This window comes from Heptranchias perlo, chromosome 24, assembly GCF_035084215.1.
Source record: "Heptranchias perlo isolate sHepPer1 chromosome 24, sHepPer1.hap1, whole genome shotgun sequence".
NCBI lineage: Eukaryota > Metazoa > Chordata > Chondrichthyes > Hexanchiformes > Hexanchidae > Heptranchias > Heptranchias perlo.
This window is the reverse complement of record NC_090348.1, coordinates 28,937,250-28,957,229: the sequence shown is the minus strand read 5'-3', so window position 1 is coordinate 28,957,229 and position 19,980 is coordinate 28,937,250. Positions and strand designations below refer to the sequence as shown.

Here is a 19,980-nt window from a genome sequence, read left to right as displayed (position 1 = left end):
TCTGGAATTGCGGCAGGAACTCTATTTAAACGGGGATTCTGCTTTACTTCTGACGAAGTTATGGCAGCTCTTTGAAGAAATTCTCAGCAGGTAATCACTATGGAATTCTGTAGTTGTTCATGACCTTTCAATTTGATGGCTACACAATTGACTTCTCTTATGCATATCATCGGGAAGAAAATTTAGTTTCAAAGAAATGGTCAGATTAAACTTCTGCATTTAACAGAAATTTATCAATATAAGTGTGACTAACAGAAGTGTTTCGACGAATTAGCTCAGGGTCTGTTGAAAACTGTATTGTACATTCAAGGGCTAATTTTCTGACTTTGTGCTGTTAGTGTGAACCTTGCCAGATGTGCATATCAGAAATAAAAACAGAAAATGCTGGAGAAGCTCAGCAAGTCAGGCAGCATCTGTGGAGAAAGAAACAGAGTTAACATTTCAGGGTCGAAGACCTATCGTCAGAACTGACACACGAAAGGTCTTCGACCTGAAATGTTAACTCTGTTTCTTTCTCCACAGTTGCTTCTTGACTTGCTGAGCTTCTCCAGCATTTTCTGTTTTTATTTCAGATTTCCAGCATCCACAGTATTTTGCTTTTGCATATCAGAAATTTGGATGTGGGCTGCACATGATTTTCTGACAATTATTTTCAAACCATGCCCAAATGTCTGAAATGCACTCCCCGCTAGCAAACTCTCACTGGCAGATCAGTCAGATAATTACCTCTCTACAGTGCTATCCACTTATGTGAAATCTACTACAGTAAAAATAAGACAAAGAAACATTAGAAGCCTAGCAACAGCAACATAAATCAAATGAATATTTAGACACAAATTCAAATTCAAACGACTTGCTTGGAGTAGCTCACTGTTTCATACAAGTTTGATTTGAGGCTTTTTGTGTTTGATCCTGTAAGCTTTTACCATACAGTTAGGTTACAGTCAAGTTGTAACATCCCTAAAACACAACCTGAAAACAAAGACAGCAGAGTTTCAGGGAAACAGGAGCAGCCACCAACTGAAAGGCTGCACACAGAGAGTATAAACTCTTCAGGCCTGTTCCATTCAGCAGAATTTCACGAGTTCAGTAGGCTTATGTATTTCTAAATTCTTAAATGAGGAATAAAGAATCATTGTTAGTGAAATATGGCCACCAAACTTTTTCAGGGCAATGATCTATTCTTAATTATGCTTGCAACTTGCTTTTTAAGTAAGTATTTAATAGAAGTCATGTATGCAGCACGATCATTATTTGCAGTCTCATGCACCAGAGGATATGCTTTCAGACACACAGTGCATGACAAATATAGTGACGCTGTTACTTTACTTTGATAACTTATTTTAAGGTAAAAATAATGTTGGAAACAGATGCTTTTGATAAATCTTTAAAAAAAAAGAACTCCATCTTACTTTAAAAATTGGTGTTTCTTAATAGTTTGTTTATTAACATTATCCTCTCCCAAGTATCCCAAAATATGCTGCTGTGTTGTGGACAAATCCAGATTATAACACTGCACCCGATAAGTGATTTTCCTTCCTGTGACTGCAGGGCATACTGAGTACAATATAACTGTGACCTGACTACTCACCCTCTGGAGTGCTGCTTTATAACTTGATGCAATATTTTGTTTCATAAATAAGGCATTTAAAACTAAAAATAAAAGCAAAATAAATTAAAAGAAAACTAAAAATAATGCATTTTCATTCTGCTCAATTACTGCTCTTGGGCGCTCTATATATGTGTATATCAACTCTTGTATTTGCACGTTGAGCCCTGAATTTGCATGTGCTGCGATTCTAGCATTTACGCCAAGATCACAGCTCACTTGTGACCTCCAGTGCTGACCCAGTGTTGGAGAAGAATGATGTGGCCCACTGTGTCAAAGGCTGCAGAGAGGTCATGCAGGATGAAGAGAGATAATGCACCAAATTCACAAATGTAAGGAATCTTACAACACCAGGTTATAGTCCAACAGTTTTATTTGAAAATCACAAGCTTTCGGAGCTTACCTCCTTCGTCAGGTGAGTGAGTGAAGGGTTCTAAGATCTCATAGCATATATTAGCCTGGGAGACGATGAGCTATGAGATCTTAGAACCCTTCACTCACTCACCTGACGAAGGAGGTAAGCTCCGAAAGCTTGTGATTTTCAAATAAAACTATTGGACTATAACCTGGTGTTGTAAGATTCCTTACATTTGTCCACCCCAGTCCATCACCGGCATCTCCACATCATGGCTACTACCAAATTCACAGTCACAGATGATGTAATTTGTGACTTTTCAGTGCTGTGGCAGGAGCAGAAACCTGATTGGAGAAATTCAAACATGGAGTTGCGGGAAAGTTGGGACACAGATTTGGGAGGCGACCAGATGTTCAAAGACTTTGGAGAGAAAAGGGAGGTTGGAGATTGGGGTTAGTTTGCAAGGACAGAGGGGTCGAAGGTGGAGTTTTTGAGGAATCGGGTCGATGATGATGATGGTTTTGAAAGCTAGGGGAAGAGTACCTGAGGAGAGGAAACTATTGACAATGTCAGTTAGCCTGGAGGCCAGGAAGGGAAGTTGGGTGGTCAGCGGCTTGGCAGGAATGGGGTCAAGAGAGCACGAGGTGGGTCTTATGGACAAGGCGAGCTTGGAGGGGGCATGAGGGGAGATAGGAGAGAAACAAGAGAAAGATGCAGGCTCGGGGCTTGGGTAGGGGGAGCCTGGATAGGTTTGCCTTGGTGGAGAAGGGGGGTAATCAGCAGAGGCAGTTGAACAGGACAAAACTGGGCAATCGATTCTTGGTGAAAATAATGAAAATTTCTAGAATTAAAATTAGAAAGATTAAGAAATACTTTGTTATTTATCAGTCAACATCATTTCAATTTGTAAGTTACCGTGCATGTGTGTTGATATGGTTCACCAATATGACTAGTAGGTGATCTGTTTCAACCATGATATAAGCGTGGATTGAAATTTGGTTTTCAGACCTAACCCCAGTAAGGATTACAGGGCAAACATCTACAAGACTGTGTGTTAGGTGAAGCATAAATGCACTGATGGATTCCAAGACTTCATGAAGCAACTTAATACTGTGGCATGAATAACAAGACACAGAAGAAAATGCAACCAGAGATGTGGAAAATGAATAAGCATAGGCTAGTAACATGCTCTCATGTTTAATTGCCTTCTGAAAGTGTTACTAAATTATTTATATTCCACACCTTAGCAAGTGATCAGAAGTGAAATGAAGTCTGATATATGTAACAGCAACACTTCTAATTAATATGATGTTATCACATTGTTCTTAACTATTTCACGGAAGGTAATTTGAACTTAAATACAAAAGGTGATTTAACAAATCATGGGGGTGATTTTAAACTCTATGCCTGGCAGGAACAGGGTGGGAGCATTCCCAAGATAGCAGCGATTCACTTAACGCTTCATTCCTACTCGCTGTCATTTTAGTTGGGACCTCCGAATGGTCGGATCAGGCTTCCACCTGTCTTAGGCGGGAGCCTAATTGTAATAAGTTATCTCTGTCGTGTGATGTCCATAGAACTTGGATACAATTTGAGGTACCAATAGGCGGGGCGTGAGCAGCATACGCATTGCCATAGGGCACTGAGCAGCCTAACCAGCGGTCCTTAAAAGGGGTTGCTGCAGACCACTCCTGAAAAGGTAGGCCTGTTTTTTTTAATTTTCGTTGGGCAATGCCGCTTGGCTCCACAAATACCTCCTGGCTCAGTGCTGCCTGCCGCAATTGCCTCCCCAAGGGTAAAGGATAAAGTTTCCGGTTCAGTTTTGTGTAGAAGCCGCCGGAATTCTGTTCCCCCCGGCCAGCGAGCTGCTTACGAGCGCTGGAACAAGGACTAAGGAGCTCTAAGGTCATAGGAGTTGGAACACCATGACTTGCTATTAACCCAAGCATTGGGTCTACAACAGGCATTAGAGCTACCCTGACATTACCTAGGAGCACTGTGTGAGAAGACAATGCTCACCAAAGAAGCCACTGATGAATTTGGTTATCTCCTGTGCTGTCAAGGAGCAATATGAGCACTGAGCTGCCAGTGATGGTCAAAGTAACAATTGCATTCTACCTTTTTACAACAAGGTCTTTTTAGGCAACAGCATGAATGTCATCAACCAGATATTTGGCATGCTAAAACAGTGGTTCTAATGACTGGATCACACTGAGATGGCTTACAATATGTTCAGGAGATATTTAGCAGAATGGTCGTGTTGTGCTGAATGCTGCACAACATAGCCAGAGAAAGCTGCATAAGCCAGTTAGTGGATGAAGAGAGGACAATGAGGAACTAGCAGAAGCTGAGCAGTCACTGGATGAAGCACCATTGATTCACCAGGCTATAAATGACCAGTTATTTTCTTGAGGCTGGGCTTTTATGGTTCAGTGACTGTTCTTTCCTGTTTTTTCCCCAAATCTGCCATTTATTATAACTATTGATTATCTGGAAAACATAAATTTTGTGTCTTTATTAAGAATAACAGAAAGTACTGTGTGCTTAACATGTGCGGTTGTGCTGCCTCTTTGTGCTATAGACCATTGCACCCCGAGATTTCTACTTCACTGCTCCAACATGTGCACCACTGGAAGGAGCAGATGTGAAGTATTCCAGAGGGGTCTGCTTGAGATTTAGCAGCTCTCCTGTCTCAGTGTGTTGTAGATCTTGAAGGTTCTACTTGTGTGCCAGAAAAGGACTATCTTGTTAGTGATGCAAAACAACAGGGAAACTCACAGAATATTGTGGTAATGGCACAAAGTGATGGAGACTTCACAGTAAACCGTGTCAATGATGAAAAGTGACAGAGAAGCCCACAGATTATTGTGTTAGTGATGCAAAGTGACATGGGGCATTGCAGAATATTAGGTTAGTATTGTAAAATACCATGTGATATTACAAAATATCAGGACAGTGATGCAAAGTGACACAGGATCTCAAAAAATATTGCATTAGTGACACAAAATGTCACGGGACTTCACCAAATGCCACTGCAAAATGACAAGGGCATCACAGAGCATTAGGCTGGTGAAATGGAACAACATGGGCTATTGGGTTAGAAACGGGGCCTCGCATAATTTTGAGCTGTTTGGGAGGGTGAATTATACTCAACATAAGATGATATTTCTTTAAAAAAAAAATTTTATTCATTCAATTACCTGGAAATAATTATGGAATTTTAAGAAAAAAAAGGATGAAAATTAGAGAGAACAGGTGGGTTAGTTGATCTTAGCTGGGATAGGCGCTACATTAGACTCAGCACTCCAGGGGTAAGGAGGAGAAAAATCCCATCCCCGATTGTTATCCAGTGATCTCTGCTGGAGGCTGTGGACATTAGGGGCTTGGCTGCGACATTGCCTGTGGTTGAGTAGACTGTTAACATTGGGGGTAAATTTCCACGGAGGTTCTCCCACTTGTCTGCCTTAACTTCGACCAAATAGCCACGAAAACTCTGGAAAAATGGCTTACATTGTTTTTCCCGGTTTTCTACAGCTCTTGCGTCAAAGCTAAGGTGGACAAGCAGGCGAAGCCCTGTGGAAATTCATTCCCATTCACTGTCTAGATGAATGCTTGTATAGAGACAAATGTCAGAGGCCCACTGTCTCATTGTCATTCCAGCTAATATGGAGACAGGATGCAAGAATTCAGGCTGGCTGGTTTCAGTAGATCAACTCTTACTTTATATAAAATTCACAATAAAAACACCTCATGATGTGGTGTGTATATTTTTTAAAATGCTGAATTTTTAAAATCTTGAATATATGCTTGACATGAAAGGAATAATATCATTTTGGAGATAACATTTGAGGTTCAAGTTTTCTTTGTAAACCATGCCCCTCAATTTTCTATTTCCTCTTCCGAAGGCGTTTATTTTTTCAGGGTACAGTTCCAAGAATATCGGACACTCTCCAGTATCTTGTCGAATGGCCAATGTTCATGTGTGAGCCCAGACACCTAGTGCCAGCAGCTATCTGAATGTGTGAATATGGATTTATTAAAAGGTCTCAAAATGTAAGTGTACACGGTTAGGTTGATGTATCAATCTGCAACTGCATAAGACTACCTTATTCTAGTTCTGAACTTTGTTTTAAAGCATGTCTTGTAGCTCAATACTAATTTATAAAATTTAATTTTAATTTCAAATTACTTTCAAGATATTTCTGAAAGACAAATCAGAGAAGTATAATATTTTGTATAGGTCAGAGCCACAGGGCCTTGGGTAATGGGTAGAATAGTTAAAAAATCCAACAGTTTTAGGAGATTAGATGTATAATATACATTGTGCAAATTAGCAGCTACTATTTAATTCTACAGTTACTGACTTTTGAACTACAGTAACTGTTATTCTTTGATGTAGACTACTTGTGTTAGTAAAATGTTTCACAGAGTAAACCATAATTAGCTCAACCACAAAACATGTTAAAACGTAATTATGTGAAATCAAGTCTAAGGTTTTAAGAATGGTAATACGCATGCAGATTTACAAACCGTGTCTTTAGGGTGGCCCAATAGGAAGAAATATGGGGACCCATGCTTGTCACTTTTCATGCACATGGAGAGACTGGAAGGTACCATTCCTAAAGGAAGGGGAGGAACAGCCTAGGACCAATCATTAGAATTAACAGAACCAGTGACATAGATATTAACACTACTGTTAGCACAAAGATACCTAGTAAGCTGTTTAGCGTAGTAAAGTAGAAAATTTAAAACAGGAAAGAATTAAGATAAAACAAACTGCAAGGTATTAAGACATGCAGATATTAAATTATTAGTGAGAAATTATATGTAGATTATTTAGTCCTAGTTACTAGTTGTAAATTTTTTTTAGCTATGCATAATTGGAATCTGTAGTGCTCCTAAGAAACCACAATTGGCAACCAGCTATCAATTAATCATCAGCATTTAATGACATTTTTAATCATATATTTATCTAATGTTCCTTGTGCCAATATTTTGAAGCATGCTAATCCATGCATTGATAGAGGAAGAGAAAAGCTAATTTGATTAGCAAACTTTCATTTGACTGATACAGAAGGCAATGCATTGTCAATTATGCTAGGTTAACAGCAATGAATGGAGCTTGCAATTAAGTTTTTATGCCAAAATTCAACCAACTACACAACATGTATTCAAGTGTATGACTTAAGGCTTACAAGCTATAACTTCGTCATAACTTGATTGGTAGCTAGTTGCCAATCTAACACACTGTACTAGTACCTAAAAAGGCTGTTAAAATACTGCTTTATTCTTTATTAGCTACATGGAAAGTAATCTGGTCTAGAATATGAAACCCACCATACTCAGGCACTTGACCTGTCCCCCGTTTAAGAAGGAGACGCACTCTTCTCCCTCCAGATTTGATCAGCTCTATCGCTCTGCCATGGGTCATTTCTCTTGTGTTTTCTCCATTGATTTCAATGATTTGATCCCCAACCTGTTGAGAACAAAAATAAAAACCACGTGAGGATACGATGATGCATTGAAGAGTTCTTATCCATAACTATCAGTAAACTGTTGGTAAGATTCTGGTCACTGAAATGCAAATTTCTATCTTTATTTTATGAAGTTTGTTTTCAAATAGCTGGAGTTAAAATGGATGCCATCCTTAGGGTGGCCAAACTTTCAGCACTCTCCTGGAGTCTCCAGGAATTACAGATTAATCTGGACACTACAGATTAATCGCCTGGAACAATCAAGGATTAAAAATCATTGGGGTATTAAAGAAAAGTGTGTTTTTTTTCATTTTCTTTGAATACTTTCATTTATTAGTTATAAAAATATTGGAGATGGGAAAAAAGACTTTTTGGGTGGGCGGGGCAGTTGGAGGCGCGAGGTCATTTAATGAAACCCGCAGGAATACGTCCAACTAGATAGCAGACAATCTCTCTTCGAGAAAGAGTCAAATGCCTGTGTTCAGAAACTAATTAAATTAAAGTTACTTCAAATCTGAGACCGTTTATTGAAATTTAATATATGCAGATTGACAGACAGTTACGATCAGGTTGTTGTTCTTTTCGTATCTTCGCACTCTTCTCTTGGAGAATAGTGTGAAGTACTGGAAGAACTTGCAGGCTGATTAACAGTCTTACAGGCCGCGACATGAACACTCCTTTCATAGAGAAAGAAAGAAAGATTTGTATTTATATAGCACCTTTTAAGACCTCAGGACATCTCAAAGCGCTTTACAGCCAATGAAGTACTTTTGAAGTGTAGTCACTGTTGTAATGTAGGAAACGCGGCAGCCAATTTGCGCACAGCAAGGTCCCACAAACAGCGAAGTGATAATAACCAGATAATCTGTTTCAGTGATGGATCTGTTAGGTTGAGGGATAAATATTGGCCAGGACACCAGGGCGATCTCCCCTGCTCTTCTTTGAAACAGTGCTGTGGGAACTTTTACATCCACCTGAGAGGGCAGACGAGGCCTCAGTTTAACGTCTCATCCAAAAGACGGCACCTCTGACAGAGCAGCACTTTCTCAGTACTGCACTGGAGTGTCAGCCTAGATTTTGTGCTCAAGTCTCTGGAGTGGACTTGAACCCACAATCTTCTGACTCAGAGGTGAGAGTGCTACCACGGAGCCACGACCATGGGACTAATATGGCCGAAATGGTTTTCCTCATCTGTAATTATTTTGTGAATTTGTGACAACCTGCAGGGCAATCTGCCGAGTATAACTGAGCTCATATTGGAAAATCTCTTACTATTATTTTTCTCTCTGGCTGCTAAGCTGTAGCGAACATTAAGAGAACAGTATCATTACCGGGTTCGCTGAAGTGATAACTTCACTAGCAGACATTCCTTTTTGTTAAGATGTTACCAGGGATAATTTATTTGATTCACTTTGTCTTGCTGAGCTGTCTTTGGAGTGGAGCATGCTGAACCAGACCTAATTATATATACTGTCCAGTATGACACCAGCACGGCATGTGGCCTGGTTGTGCTGACTGATAAGCTACTTTCTGTGTCTCAATTAACCATTTCATGTCCTGTAATCCATCTACATTTGGTGATGGAGAATTGTGTATGTGGCACTGAGGTCCCCATTATAGCCTTTAGTTGGATAGATTGTTGTGTCAGTTCCACAAAAGCATAAATGGACAAAATTGCCACAACGCAGAATACAATTTAGAATACAGTTAAGTAGTAAAAAAGAACAATTTGAATGTATACTAATGTATTCTTTTTATTGAATTGTAATAACCACCTATATTGTTTTCGTCTACACCAAATTGCATAAAAAGGTTTCTTCATGGCAGACTGGATAAATAATTAAAAAGAGACAGGGAGTTGATGAATTACAGTAGAACTATTAGAAGTCATTAATTTAATCTAGCAACAGTACTTTTCATTTTCCCTTTCAAATTTTCATGTGGCTAATTGAACTAGACAGACTAATAAGTGCAATTCCATGACTTCCCTACTATTTTGAGACCTAATTTATTACACGTGGCAACTCTGAATCTCCTCCCATGAAAGTTGCATCAAACAGCAGACAGTTTTTGATTCAATTAATGTAAAATTAACATTATGTAAATAGCAGAATTAAACCTGTTACCTTGGTACCCCTTCTGTTGCAGGAGTGAGTGAGCCTTTGGCTTAGTGGTAGCATTCCCGCCACTGAGTCAGAAGGTGCAGGGTTCAAACCCCACTCCAGATAGTCCGGTGAGTGGAGTGTGGGTTGACAACCAGTGGGATAATCGCATCCAGTGCGTGTGGGTGTGGGTGCGGGTGCAGGTGCAGGTGCATAAACTAGAGAATGAAAATTGAACATCCCTGATCTGTATGGCTCAGCTACTCACTGGATAAACTCACTAAGCCCTCAAGGGAGCCCATGGAAGAAAACTTGGAGCCCATGGAAGAAAATTTTCATCCCATCAGCCTGGGCTGAAATCCCAAAAATGAAAGGACAGTGTCCTAACCCACTGCACAATCAAATCCACAAAATTTAGTACCTTTTCAAACAAATTTTCTCAAATTCACTAACAGCTTTTTTTTCAGCCACCAATATAATAATCACTCACAGTGATAAGAATGGGAAAAAAACTTAAGTTATAGATAAGCAGAGTTTGGACAATGGTCAAGGGGAAGGGATAATATAAAGCAGAAAGTAAATCAAGACAAAGCAAACAAAAGAAAGCAGATTACAATTAAGTGTCAATATCTGAATTCTATAAGCTTTCAGAATAAGACACTTAAGTTAGAGGCATATGTGTCAAAAGTGAATTACGTGGTTTTAGTTATTGCAGAAACATGTCTCACCCCAGAGGACGGGCATGACTTTGATATGCAGGGGGGTCAAATGTCCAGGAAATAGAAACATCAGGAGAAAAGAGAAAAAAGGAGAGATAATGCATGTTCAGACTAATTTGGAAATGAAAGTAGCAGATTTGATATTTTAGGGGAAGAGACCATGAAAAAAATTGAATATAAAAACAGGCAGAAGACAGGCTTAACATTAGATGCCTGCTACAAATCCCTTGAATAAGATGAAGATGGCAATGTATGAGATGATAAGGGCATGCACAGACGTTAATGTTATAACCTTGGCCTGCCCACATGCCTTTGCTCAAAGCTTGCTCAAACAAATTATTCTTGACAAAAAAGCTAACCAATTCAGTACCTTTTAATCTATTCCGGCTGGGCCACACCAAAAAACAACCTTTAGTGCCTCTCTATCTAAGGATAGTGGTTAATGTGCAAAACATTTCGGTCTTTTTCCTTTCTGTTTTCACTCTTCACTTTTGTTTCTTTCCTCCACTGATTTTCCCTCTTTCTTCCTACACTTTGTCTTATTCCCCTCCTTTACGTCTGCTTTTTGTTCCCTCTTTACTCCTTCAATGTTTCGCTTTCTCTCTTACCTCCTTCACTTCTGTTTTCCCTTACTCTTCTTTCAATGCTTTGTTTTCCGTCTATTTCCTCCCACCCTGTCATCTCTTTCTCCCTCACTTTTATTCTCCCTTAAAAAGCAGGCAAAAGGGATTCTAAAAAAGCACAGGAGAGCGTATCTTAAAAAAAAGCAGAGGAGAAGGAATTTTAAAAAGCTGCATCTAATTGACCCAGCAGTTTGTAAGTAGCTACAAACACCTATTTAGTACAGTCACCTTAAAGGCACAGACCAGCTTATTAACTAAACAATGCAACGGCGCTTCAGCCTTGAGACGAGCCATGAGCAACCTCACTGACAATCCAACAGCATATATTAACAAACATCTTGCATATAGCACATATTCATCATATTTCACATTTTGTTACTGATGCAAAATGATCTTAAAAAAAGAGAAAGAAAGCCAGTCACTTAATGCTGGGATTTTCTGACCTAGGTCCTGAAATTCACAGGCACATTCCAATCTGGCAAGTTCCCCTAACTGTTACAGACAGGCAATGTATGTTGTGGTAACAAAGGGGTTAAAAGAGTACCTACAGAATAAAGAACCACCAAATGGTTCTGATTTTGATCAGATTGATCACAAAATGATACAAACCAAATGGACTGGGACTTTGATCAATTGATCACAAGCTGATACAAGATGGAAGGAAGTAACAGTCAGCACGAAGCAACATCAAGGTGACAGTGTCTGGCATCACAGGGGTACATCAAAGCTTATCTCTGCTTGCAAGCAATTAAAGCAATAGATCACTAAGAATGATGGTTGAACACACGTGGGAAAGGAGAAGAATGTCATGTTCAGACATAAACTGTAAACTAGATAGTGTGGAAATGGCAATGTGTGAGCGGTTTTGAAGCTGTACAGCCTGTGGGAAGAGGAAGTTGCAGTTGCCACACTGCTCCAATAAAACAGTGTAAAAGATAATGCATAGTGGGATTCGACCGAGGACTTTCGAAACTCAACTTTTGTAACCTGGTCAGTCCCCAGCCTAGCTACACTCTGGTCTCTAAGTACTGCTACTAATAGTGAATCAACTATTATCGTTCTCTACAAGCATATCAGGTCGTGTCCTTTGTAATGAAGAATCATGGCCAGGTCATCTAGTTCAGTGGCTTAATTTCCAATACAGCTTGCATAACAATTAGACTTTGTGGCCCCACAGATACACAGCTCCACCTCAGCAGTGTATGACATGATTTACAGTGAACAATGCCAAGGGAGATCTACTAGAATCATAGAAGTCATAGAAGTTACAACATGGAAACAGGCCCTTCGGCCCAACATGTCCATGCCGCCCAGTTTATACCACTAAGCTAGTCCCAATTGCCTGCACTTGGCCCATATCCCTCTATACCCATCTTACCCATGTAACTGTCCAAATGCTTTTTAAAAGACAAAATTGTACCCGCCTCTACTACTGCCTCTGGCAGCTCGTTCCAGACACTCACCACCCTTTGAGTGAAAAAATTGCCCCTCTGGACCCTTTTGTATCTCTCCCCTAGTTATAAAAGAGTGTAAAAATTCAGTTTTTTAAAAACATATTGGGCTCAATTTTATGGGAAAATTGTGGGTGCGTTGAGGGTGGGGGATGCTCCGAAAATCATGGAAATCCCGCTTGGGTTCGGAAGCAGGCTCCAACCCCCCGACTTCTGAGTTCTCCACCCAAAACGGAAGTCCCGCTGGCAATAAAAGTCGGCAGGATGATATTCAAAGAGCCAAATGTACCTCATTGAGGCACTTAAGGCACTTTACTTGTGACAGATTACATGGTTAGAACGATTTTTAACTTACCTGGGCGGCTTTCCCACCGCTTCTGATTCATGCCTGGTGAAACCAGGTGTGAAGGGCCGGATCAGGCAAAAAGAAATGAAATAAAGTACATCAAAAACCACTGCAAGAAGTTAAAACATAAAATCAACCTACCTGTGCACCCTGCTCCGATGTCCAATATCTCCCTCTCCAATCTTCCCCTCTTCACCACCCGATCGCCCCTCTTCACCCCCTCGATCTTCCACTCTCCCCCTTCCCCGATCTCCCCCTCTTCACCCCCCCCGAACTACCACTCTCCCCCTCCCCTGATCTCCCCCGCTTCACCCCCCTGATCTTCCACTCTCCCCCTCCCCCGATCTCCCCCTCTTCACCCCCCTCGATCTTCCCCTCTTCACTCCCCCCGATCTTCCACTCTCCCCCTCCCCTCTTCACCCCCCCGATCTCCCCCTCTTCACCTCCCCCGATCTTCCCCTCTTCACCTCCCCCGATCTTCCCCTCTTCACCTCCCCCGATCTTCCCCTCTTCACCCCTCCCCCCCGATCTTCCCCTCTTCACCCCTCCCCCCCGATCTTCCCCTCTCCCCCCCCCCCCCGATCTTCCCCTCTTCACCCCTCCCCCCCGATCTTCCCCTCTCCCCCCCCCCCCGATCTTCCCCTCTCCCCCCCCCCCCCCGATCTTCCCCTCTCCCCCCCCCCCCAATCTTCCGTTCCAGCGCCGGATGACGTCTCGCTGGTCTCTTTCTCCGCGACCCGCCCCCCCCCATTCGCGTTGCAGCTCCTGATGGCAACCAGCCTGTCAATCAGGCTGGCTGCTGGGCGCGAAACCCGGAGAGCATGTTAATCATCATCAATCACGATACGATCGTGTCGGAAACAGTAAGTTTTGTTAATGCAGGTTTGCCACGCGCACCTTCACCCGCCACTGCCAACCTGTCACCATTTCAAAATTGAGCCCATTAACATTTGGTATTTTAAAGACTAATGGCATTTAACTGATATTGGCTGTAAGAAAATGACTATCATATCCGAATGGTTATTGTGACTGCATTTACCGTATCATATGTGACATGATGTGGGCAATGACAAAACAAATTATATTTCCTTGATAAAGCATCATCACCCGTGTTATAATTTGAAATCCCCTTTACTTAAAGTTTTCTTTATGTTTGCACAAGTGGCTAAAATAACCATTGTATCCCATAATACAGCAGCTTCTAAAGCTTTAGATTATGCTTTATCTTTCTTCTATATAGAGTTCTGCATACTGTATGCGTGTCCGACTACTTTTATGCCACATATCAAAATGCCCTGTTATGTATTTCTTTTATGGACCAGTAGAAAGTGCACATAATTAACAGAATTTTTTCTTAACATTAACCTTAAATTTACTTGATTATAAACTGTTAAAATTATAATTCTCACCATATGACAGATGTATAGTTCATATACAATGTGCGAAAAGTCTAAGAAAATGAAAGGGCAACTCTCCTGATCATGTCACAGATCAAGCCATTTTCCAGATTTGCTTTTTACGTGTATTAAGTGAGGAATTAAGGAGTAGGGAAAATGAAACAATTTTCTATCTTGCATTCATTGTTAAAATCACATGCTCCCAGCTAAGAGTCACTCATGGTCGCATGCCTTGCAGAACTCTTCTGCACTGCCTCTATCATCTGCTCTAAAACCATTCTTCAAAAAAGAATGGTTTTAGAGCAATTATCATGTCGTTAAAAGGGTATTTACACCTTTAAGTACCAGCTCTAACTTTCTGCGGCGAGTTTAATGTACAAATCCAGCAACTTCTTAAAAATAACGGGGAGGTTGAAAGCGAGCTGCCGTTTTCGTGAGGCTAAAGGCGGAGCGGTGCAAATCGTCCAGCAACTTGTGGCAATTCCCAATTCACGGGGTATCTCTTCCTTGCCACAAGTTGCTGGACGGTTTAAATATTAATAACGGCGAGCGCCATTGAACTCGCCATTATTGTGGCGGCAAATTCTGGCCCCATATGTTTACTTTGCAATCAGATGTTTCTAGGTGCTTCTGTTGAACATGCTACTTTGCAATGTTTCTGATCCAAGTTTGCACAGCCACTCCACATATACTTCATTACGGTGCAGATACTGATTCAAATTATAAAGGAGGAACAGTTCACTATACTACTGTCTGATAAAGCAACGGTCCTCTGTAGTTCCACAACAAATACAATACTCCACAGTATTAGTTATGCACAGTCTCCATAAAGGTCCCTGAATGATGATTGACACTTACGTTAGTTAAAGGTAAAACATAGACTAATCCTGAGTTGGTAAATGCATCGCCATGCGTGATACTAAACTAAAGCGACCAGGAAGCCTCCAGGCTTGATCCATTGTTTGTGTGACTCAGCTGATTTTAACTGGGGCAGCACAAAGGGCACGAATATTTCCCTCAGTATTCACAGGGAAGAGTGGAGAAATCAGGTTCTCAAGTGAGTACTGCTAACATTGTCAGGTTTGACATCACACAGGCTGCTGCACCAGCAATGGCATGTTCAAAATAGCAGCTCTTGCATTGTGAATTGAGAAGTTCGGCGCTTTTTTTTTACACCTTTCAGCGCATACAGCAGGTTCCATACCAAGAGTGAAACTCAAAAATGATGTCTAGCAGCAATGGCAGAGTCTTGGTTGATTTTATATTTTCTGAAAGCCTCTTGCATAAAATCCGCACTACAGTGAAAACTCAAGCCTGGATGCTTTGATTGCTGCAGCAGAAGTTGACTATAGTACGCTGAATCAAAGAGATTGTCGGCTTACCCTCATTCTTCCATTTCTGATCGCTGGCCCATCCTCTGCCAAGCGCAGTACATATAGATCCATTTTATATTCTCGTCCTCCACGAATACTAAATCCAAATCCTTTGGCACCTTTCTCCAGATCAACCGTAAAGTAATCAAAATCCTAGATGTAAATGCAAAAGAAGAACAAAATGTACACAAAAATCCACTGTTCACAGATTTTACTAATCCAACATACATTAACAGTATTTAGCCTAAAATGAAACAATGAAATTCAAAAACAAAAGATTTTGATAAAGCAGCTGTGCAGGGATAATGTTTTGGCCAACAACAGCACAACTCAATATGAATGTTGTTAGAATCCTATTGGGTATTCACCCTTAATTAGGCCTTTAATGTGCCGATGAACTTTTGCTTTAATCTATATGGTCAGTACGTTGCTATCACATGCGAGGACATAATAATGCTGAACAAAAATTATATCTCCTTTCCTCAAAAACTGTCAGGATGTTAAAGTTACATGATGAAGCACCCATGTCATAATTCACGGAACAACTGCATTAAAGCAGAACTGCCAACCACGTACGGTGCTCCGTGGACTGATAATTCATGAAGTAAATGTATGGCAGGTATAATTACAGGTCACTTACACATCATAAATACAATTTAAAATATTCTAGCACATCTTTCCTACTTGACTCTTTGAAATGTGGATGATGAACAGCCCCTGGCTATTAATATTTTCCACTGGTTAATCAAGCAAGTAGTACAGCAAACAAGTGCAGCAGAACTCCTAAATCAAATATGACAAACCAAATGCTTAATTAATGGTCGCAGTTAAACATTTGCCTGATCATCTTGGAAGCATTCAACAAAAGCAACATTTTTCAGTCATACATTAAAATAGATTTTAATTTTTTGGTATTTATATATAAAACTTTCAGTTTAATTTTAAATTAATGGCAACTATTTTCTTCCCCAAATTGGTACAAACAGAAATAGTATCTAATGAAATGTTGGTTATCCTTAACACGTTTTTATATGATCAACGGTGTAGCGGTACCAGCTAAGTCTAGAGTACTGGTATGTGAGCTACAAACTAGCACGTGCAGCATTGGACCTCATTTTCTTAAAAGGGGTGAAAAGATGGACTTAAAAAATTATTTTAAATAGGTAATATTTAATTAGCCATCGAATATTTCCCCTGAATTGCAGAAAATGCTTATTGTATGAAAGTCTTGACTTTGCTACTGTTACTTCCTATATATCTTGCTTAATTTAATATATTTTTGCATGCATTTATTTACTGATACAATGGGCTCGATTTTACCAGGCCTGCGGGTTTCCGGCGGGTTGGGTTTCGGGAGCGTGGTCAACACGCTCGGTGAAATTAGTGGGTTGCCCGCGCGATCGTAGCAGGCAACACACTAATAGGAATCAATTACCTGCTCCTCCGGGGTCCGCGCTGCTGGTCTGCGCGTCGGGCGGGCTGCGCATGCGCAGTACGATCTGTCAGCTGGAGGCTCTCTAGTTAAAGGGGCAGTCCTCCACTGACAGATGCTGCAACCAATGGAACAAATTACAGCATGGAGCAGCCCAGGAGGAAGGCTGCTCCCAGTTTAATGATGCCTCACCCCAGGTATCATCAGATGGGGTGAGGAGGAGGGCGAAGACAGAGATCTTGCACCCGGCGGGCGGAAGCGGCCAGCCTCTGCCACCAAGAAGGCCTGGCTCGAGGTGGCAGAGGGGGTCACCTGCGCAACCAACATATCGCCCACCTGAGGCTGCAATGACCTCAGCAGGTCAGCCACAGTGAGAACACGAAGTCTTTCCCCTACACTCCATCTGCCACAACACTGCCCCAACCCCACATCTCCTTCGGCACCGCCAACACTACTCTGTCACATCACCCCTCATACCCACTCAAACCCCATCCTCATCTTACCTCCACCTACTCACCTCGCCAGTACTCATCCTGCCACTAACACGCGACCCAATCCTCATACAATCTCATGGCTCTATCCCATACTCACCCTCTCGTGCATCTCCCTCACGGCAAGCCTCACTCAACCTGCCACCACCTGTGCTGCAGCCACAGGGCATGCATCACATATGTGCAGTAGGCAGCGTAAGGCAAATGTTTCGTGAGCATGAAGGGGGTGCACAAGGGTGTCGGAGGGTTTGCCATGGGTGTTACCTATATTGAATTTCAGAGCAACAAACAGCACACATTATATTGGCACCACCACTGCCATGTCTCCGCGAATCCTGTCTGTTGTGTCCAATAATGCCCGCTCCTGGGTATCACTATGAGGACCCACCACTGATGCCACCCATCGTGTTACTGCAGAGTAGGTGCAGGTGTATTTGCAGGGCTCTTCCGCGCAGACGACTGAGAGACATCCGAGGTGTAGCCGGCTGCACCCTGGAAGGATGCGGAGGAGAAGTTGTGGAGGGCAGTGGTGACTTTGACAGCGACAGGTAAGCAGTTGGTGCTGGGGCCAGCCAGGAGCCGCTCGGCATGAAAGAGCCTGCAGATCTCCACGACTACATGTCGAGCGAATCTGCGCCTCCCTGTGCACTGCTGCTCGGAGAGGTCCGGGGAGCTGCGCCTCGGTCTGTGGACCCTGTGGCGAGGGTAGTGCCCTCTGCGATGTGTCTCTCTCTGCGGTAGCCCTCCCTCCTGCTGTGCAGGTGGGCGTGCAACAACACCGTGTTGGGGGGCTCCACGTCTCTGCGGCGGACGGCGTGGACTGCGAGGCTGCTGGGGCTGGTCATGCTGTTCGTCCTCCGAGGGTATCCACGCACCACCCATCTGGCAGGTGTTGGTCTGAGGGGTTGTGCAGGGTAGGTGGGTGGTTCCTCGGACTGGGGCTGCAGTTTCGTGTCGGTCTGTCCTCTGGCTTGGCGGGGGGGTGGTGGGGGGCAGGGGTTGCCCTATGTGACGCGGTGGCCTCCTGCGTGGGTGAGGGCTCTCCCCCGTGGGGTGCACCTTGGCACCTGCCACAGGCTGCTGGCTGCAACACGCCTGGTTGGAGAGGGACTGTTTCCCCCAGTGTGGGAAACACTCTGCGATGCAGGTGAAATCCCACACTTCCTCTTTTGACAGCTGATTCAGCTCATTAACTGACCTCAACAAGCAAGGTATGTACTCTCAAGTGGAACCCCGCTGGCTTTAATTGCCTGCGGGATTCCCACCAGCGGGGGCCCCGCACGCAGCCCCGCACGTCATCGGGGAACCCGGAAGTGGTCGGGATCGCGGCTCGATCCGGTCACGTGACCGCATATCGGGATTTTCGGGGCCCCCCCGCTGGAAACCCGCAGGAAACCCGACCCTAAAATCGAGCCCAATGTTCTGTCCTTCTGATGGAACATTTTGTCAGCTAGTTCAATACCTCATCATTCACCTACAAACTTGTAATAATCAGCATTAATCTAAAGTAGTAACTACAGCACTGTATATATTAATCATTTAATTTATTTTCTAAGCTGTCCAGCACCCAGTATTAAATATCCTCTCTCCAGTGTCACATAATGAAACCGCACATCAACATATTCATTTAAGGGTGGTTACTTTATTCCACTATCTCCTTATTTCCATAAAATCTGTTATTACTTAATTAGTATTAATAAAAAATACACTAAACAAATGGGAAACAATACAATGATTGACATTTCTACTGCACTGAAGAGGCAGTTAATTACGAAGATTTGGGGCAGCTCGGGTGGGTACCAAGTCATTAATTGTAGAAACAGTCATTAATAATCACACTGGTTTTCTCTATCCTTCAAATCATCTTCATTGCTTTTTATTGTAACTTTTCTTTTAAGTGTTTTATCCTGTGTGCCATCTCCCTTTCCCCTCACCTCCAACAAAGAGAAGGAGCAGCAGCCTACTGGCAGATCTTGACAATGAGCAACCACCAGGTAAGGCATATGCAAGACTGACATGAATCAAGTTCGTATACTGCAGCTTCCATGAGCTGTGCTATTGAGGGATGGTAAATGGACTTGTGTCTACGATTCCTCTGCATACCACTGATGTGACAATTTTATGAAAATAACCCTTGAGATACACCATTAGTTAAAGAGGAGGTAAAATGTGGGGTTAATGGAAGCGAAAATTGGACGCGATGTATAACGGGCGGCCAATTCGATATTGGCCATTTTATACTATCGTCCAAAGTTAAAATGACCCCCAAGCATTTTATATATTTGATTTTACGTATGAGTTTCACCCGCTGGGTGGTATTGGGAAATCAGAGGTGTGCTCCCAATGATTTTTTGTTCCTTAAAATTAACAGATGGAAAATCGTGGGAAGTGTGCCCGGGATGGGTGAGGAATTCGTAAAATTTAATTACACAAAGGAATTACAAATATTGTAACCTTATATTTCAGGATCAGAATGTCTGATCAAGTTAAGCACTTTAGCGAATGAGCTGATGCTCTTAAAATGCAAGATTTTCTTAAACTTCAATTTTATTTTTAAAAAACAATTTCAAGAAGTTTGTCATAGAATCATACAGCACAGAAGGCGGCC

The 19,980-nt window shown here is 42.1% G+C and overlaps 1 protein-coding gene across 18 annotated transcripts in view; it reads right to left on the bottom strand.

Annotated features, from left to right (window-relative positions):
* magi2a (membrane associated guanylate kinase, WW and PDZ domain containing 2a) overlaps window positions 1–19,980 on the bottom strand; it is a 595,536-nt gene that overhangs the window by 3,978 nt on the left and 571,578 nt on the right. For 13 of the 18 annotated variants that reach the window (XM_068004948.1, XM_068004950.1, XM_068004946.1 and 10 more), the window contains 2 exons: window positions 15,459–15,602; window positions 7,302–7,440 (listed from right to left, as the gene is read on the bottom strand). In XM_068004948.1, the coding sequence (XP_067861049.1) occupies window positions 7,302–7,440; window positions 15,459–15,602 (283 nt within the window). Of the gene's footprint in view, window positions 1–6,494; window positions 6,584–7,301; window positions 7,441–15,458; window positions 15,603–19,980 lie in introns of all 18 variants that reach the window. The other 5 variants (XM_068004958.1, XM_068004959.1, XM_068004960.1 and 2 more) reach the window with 1 other exon arrangement.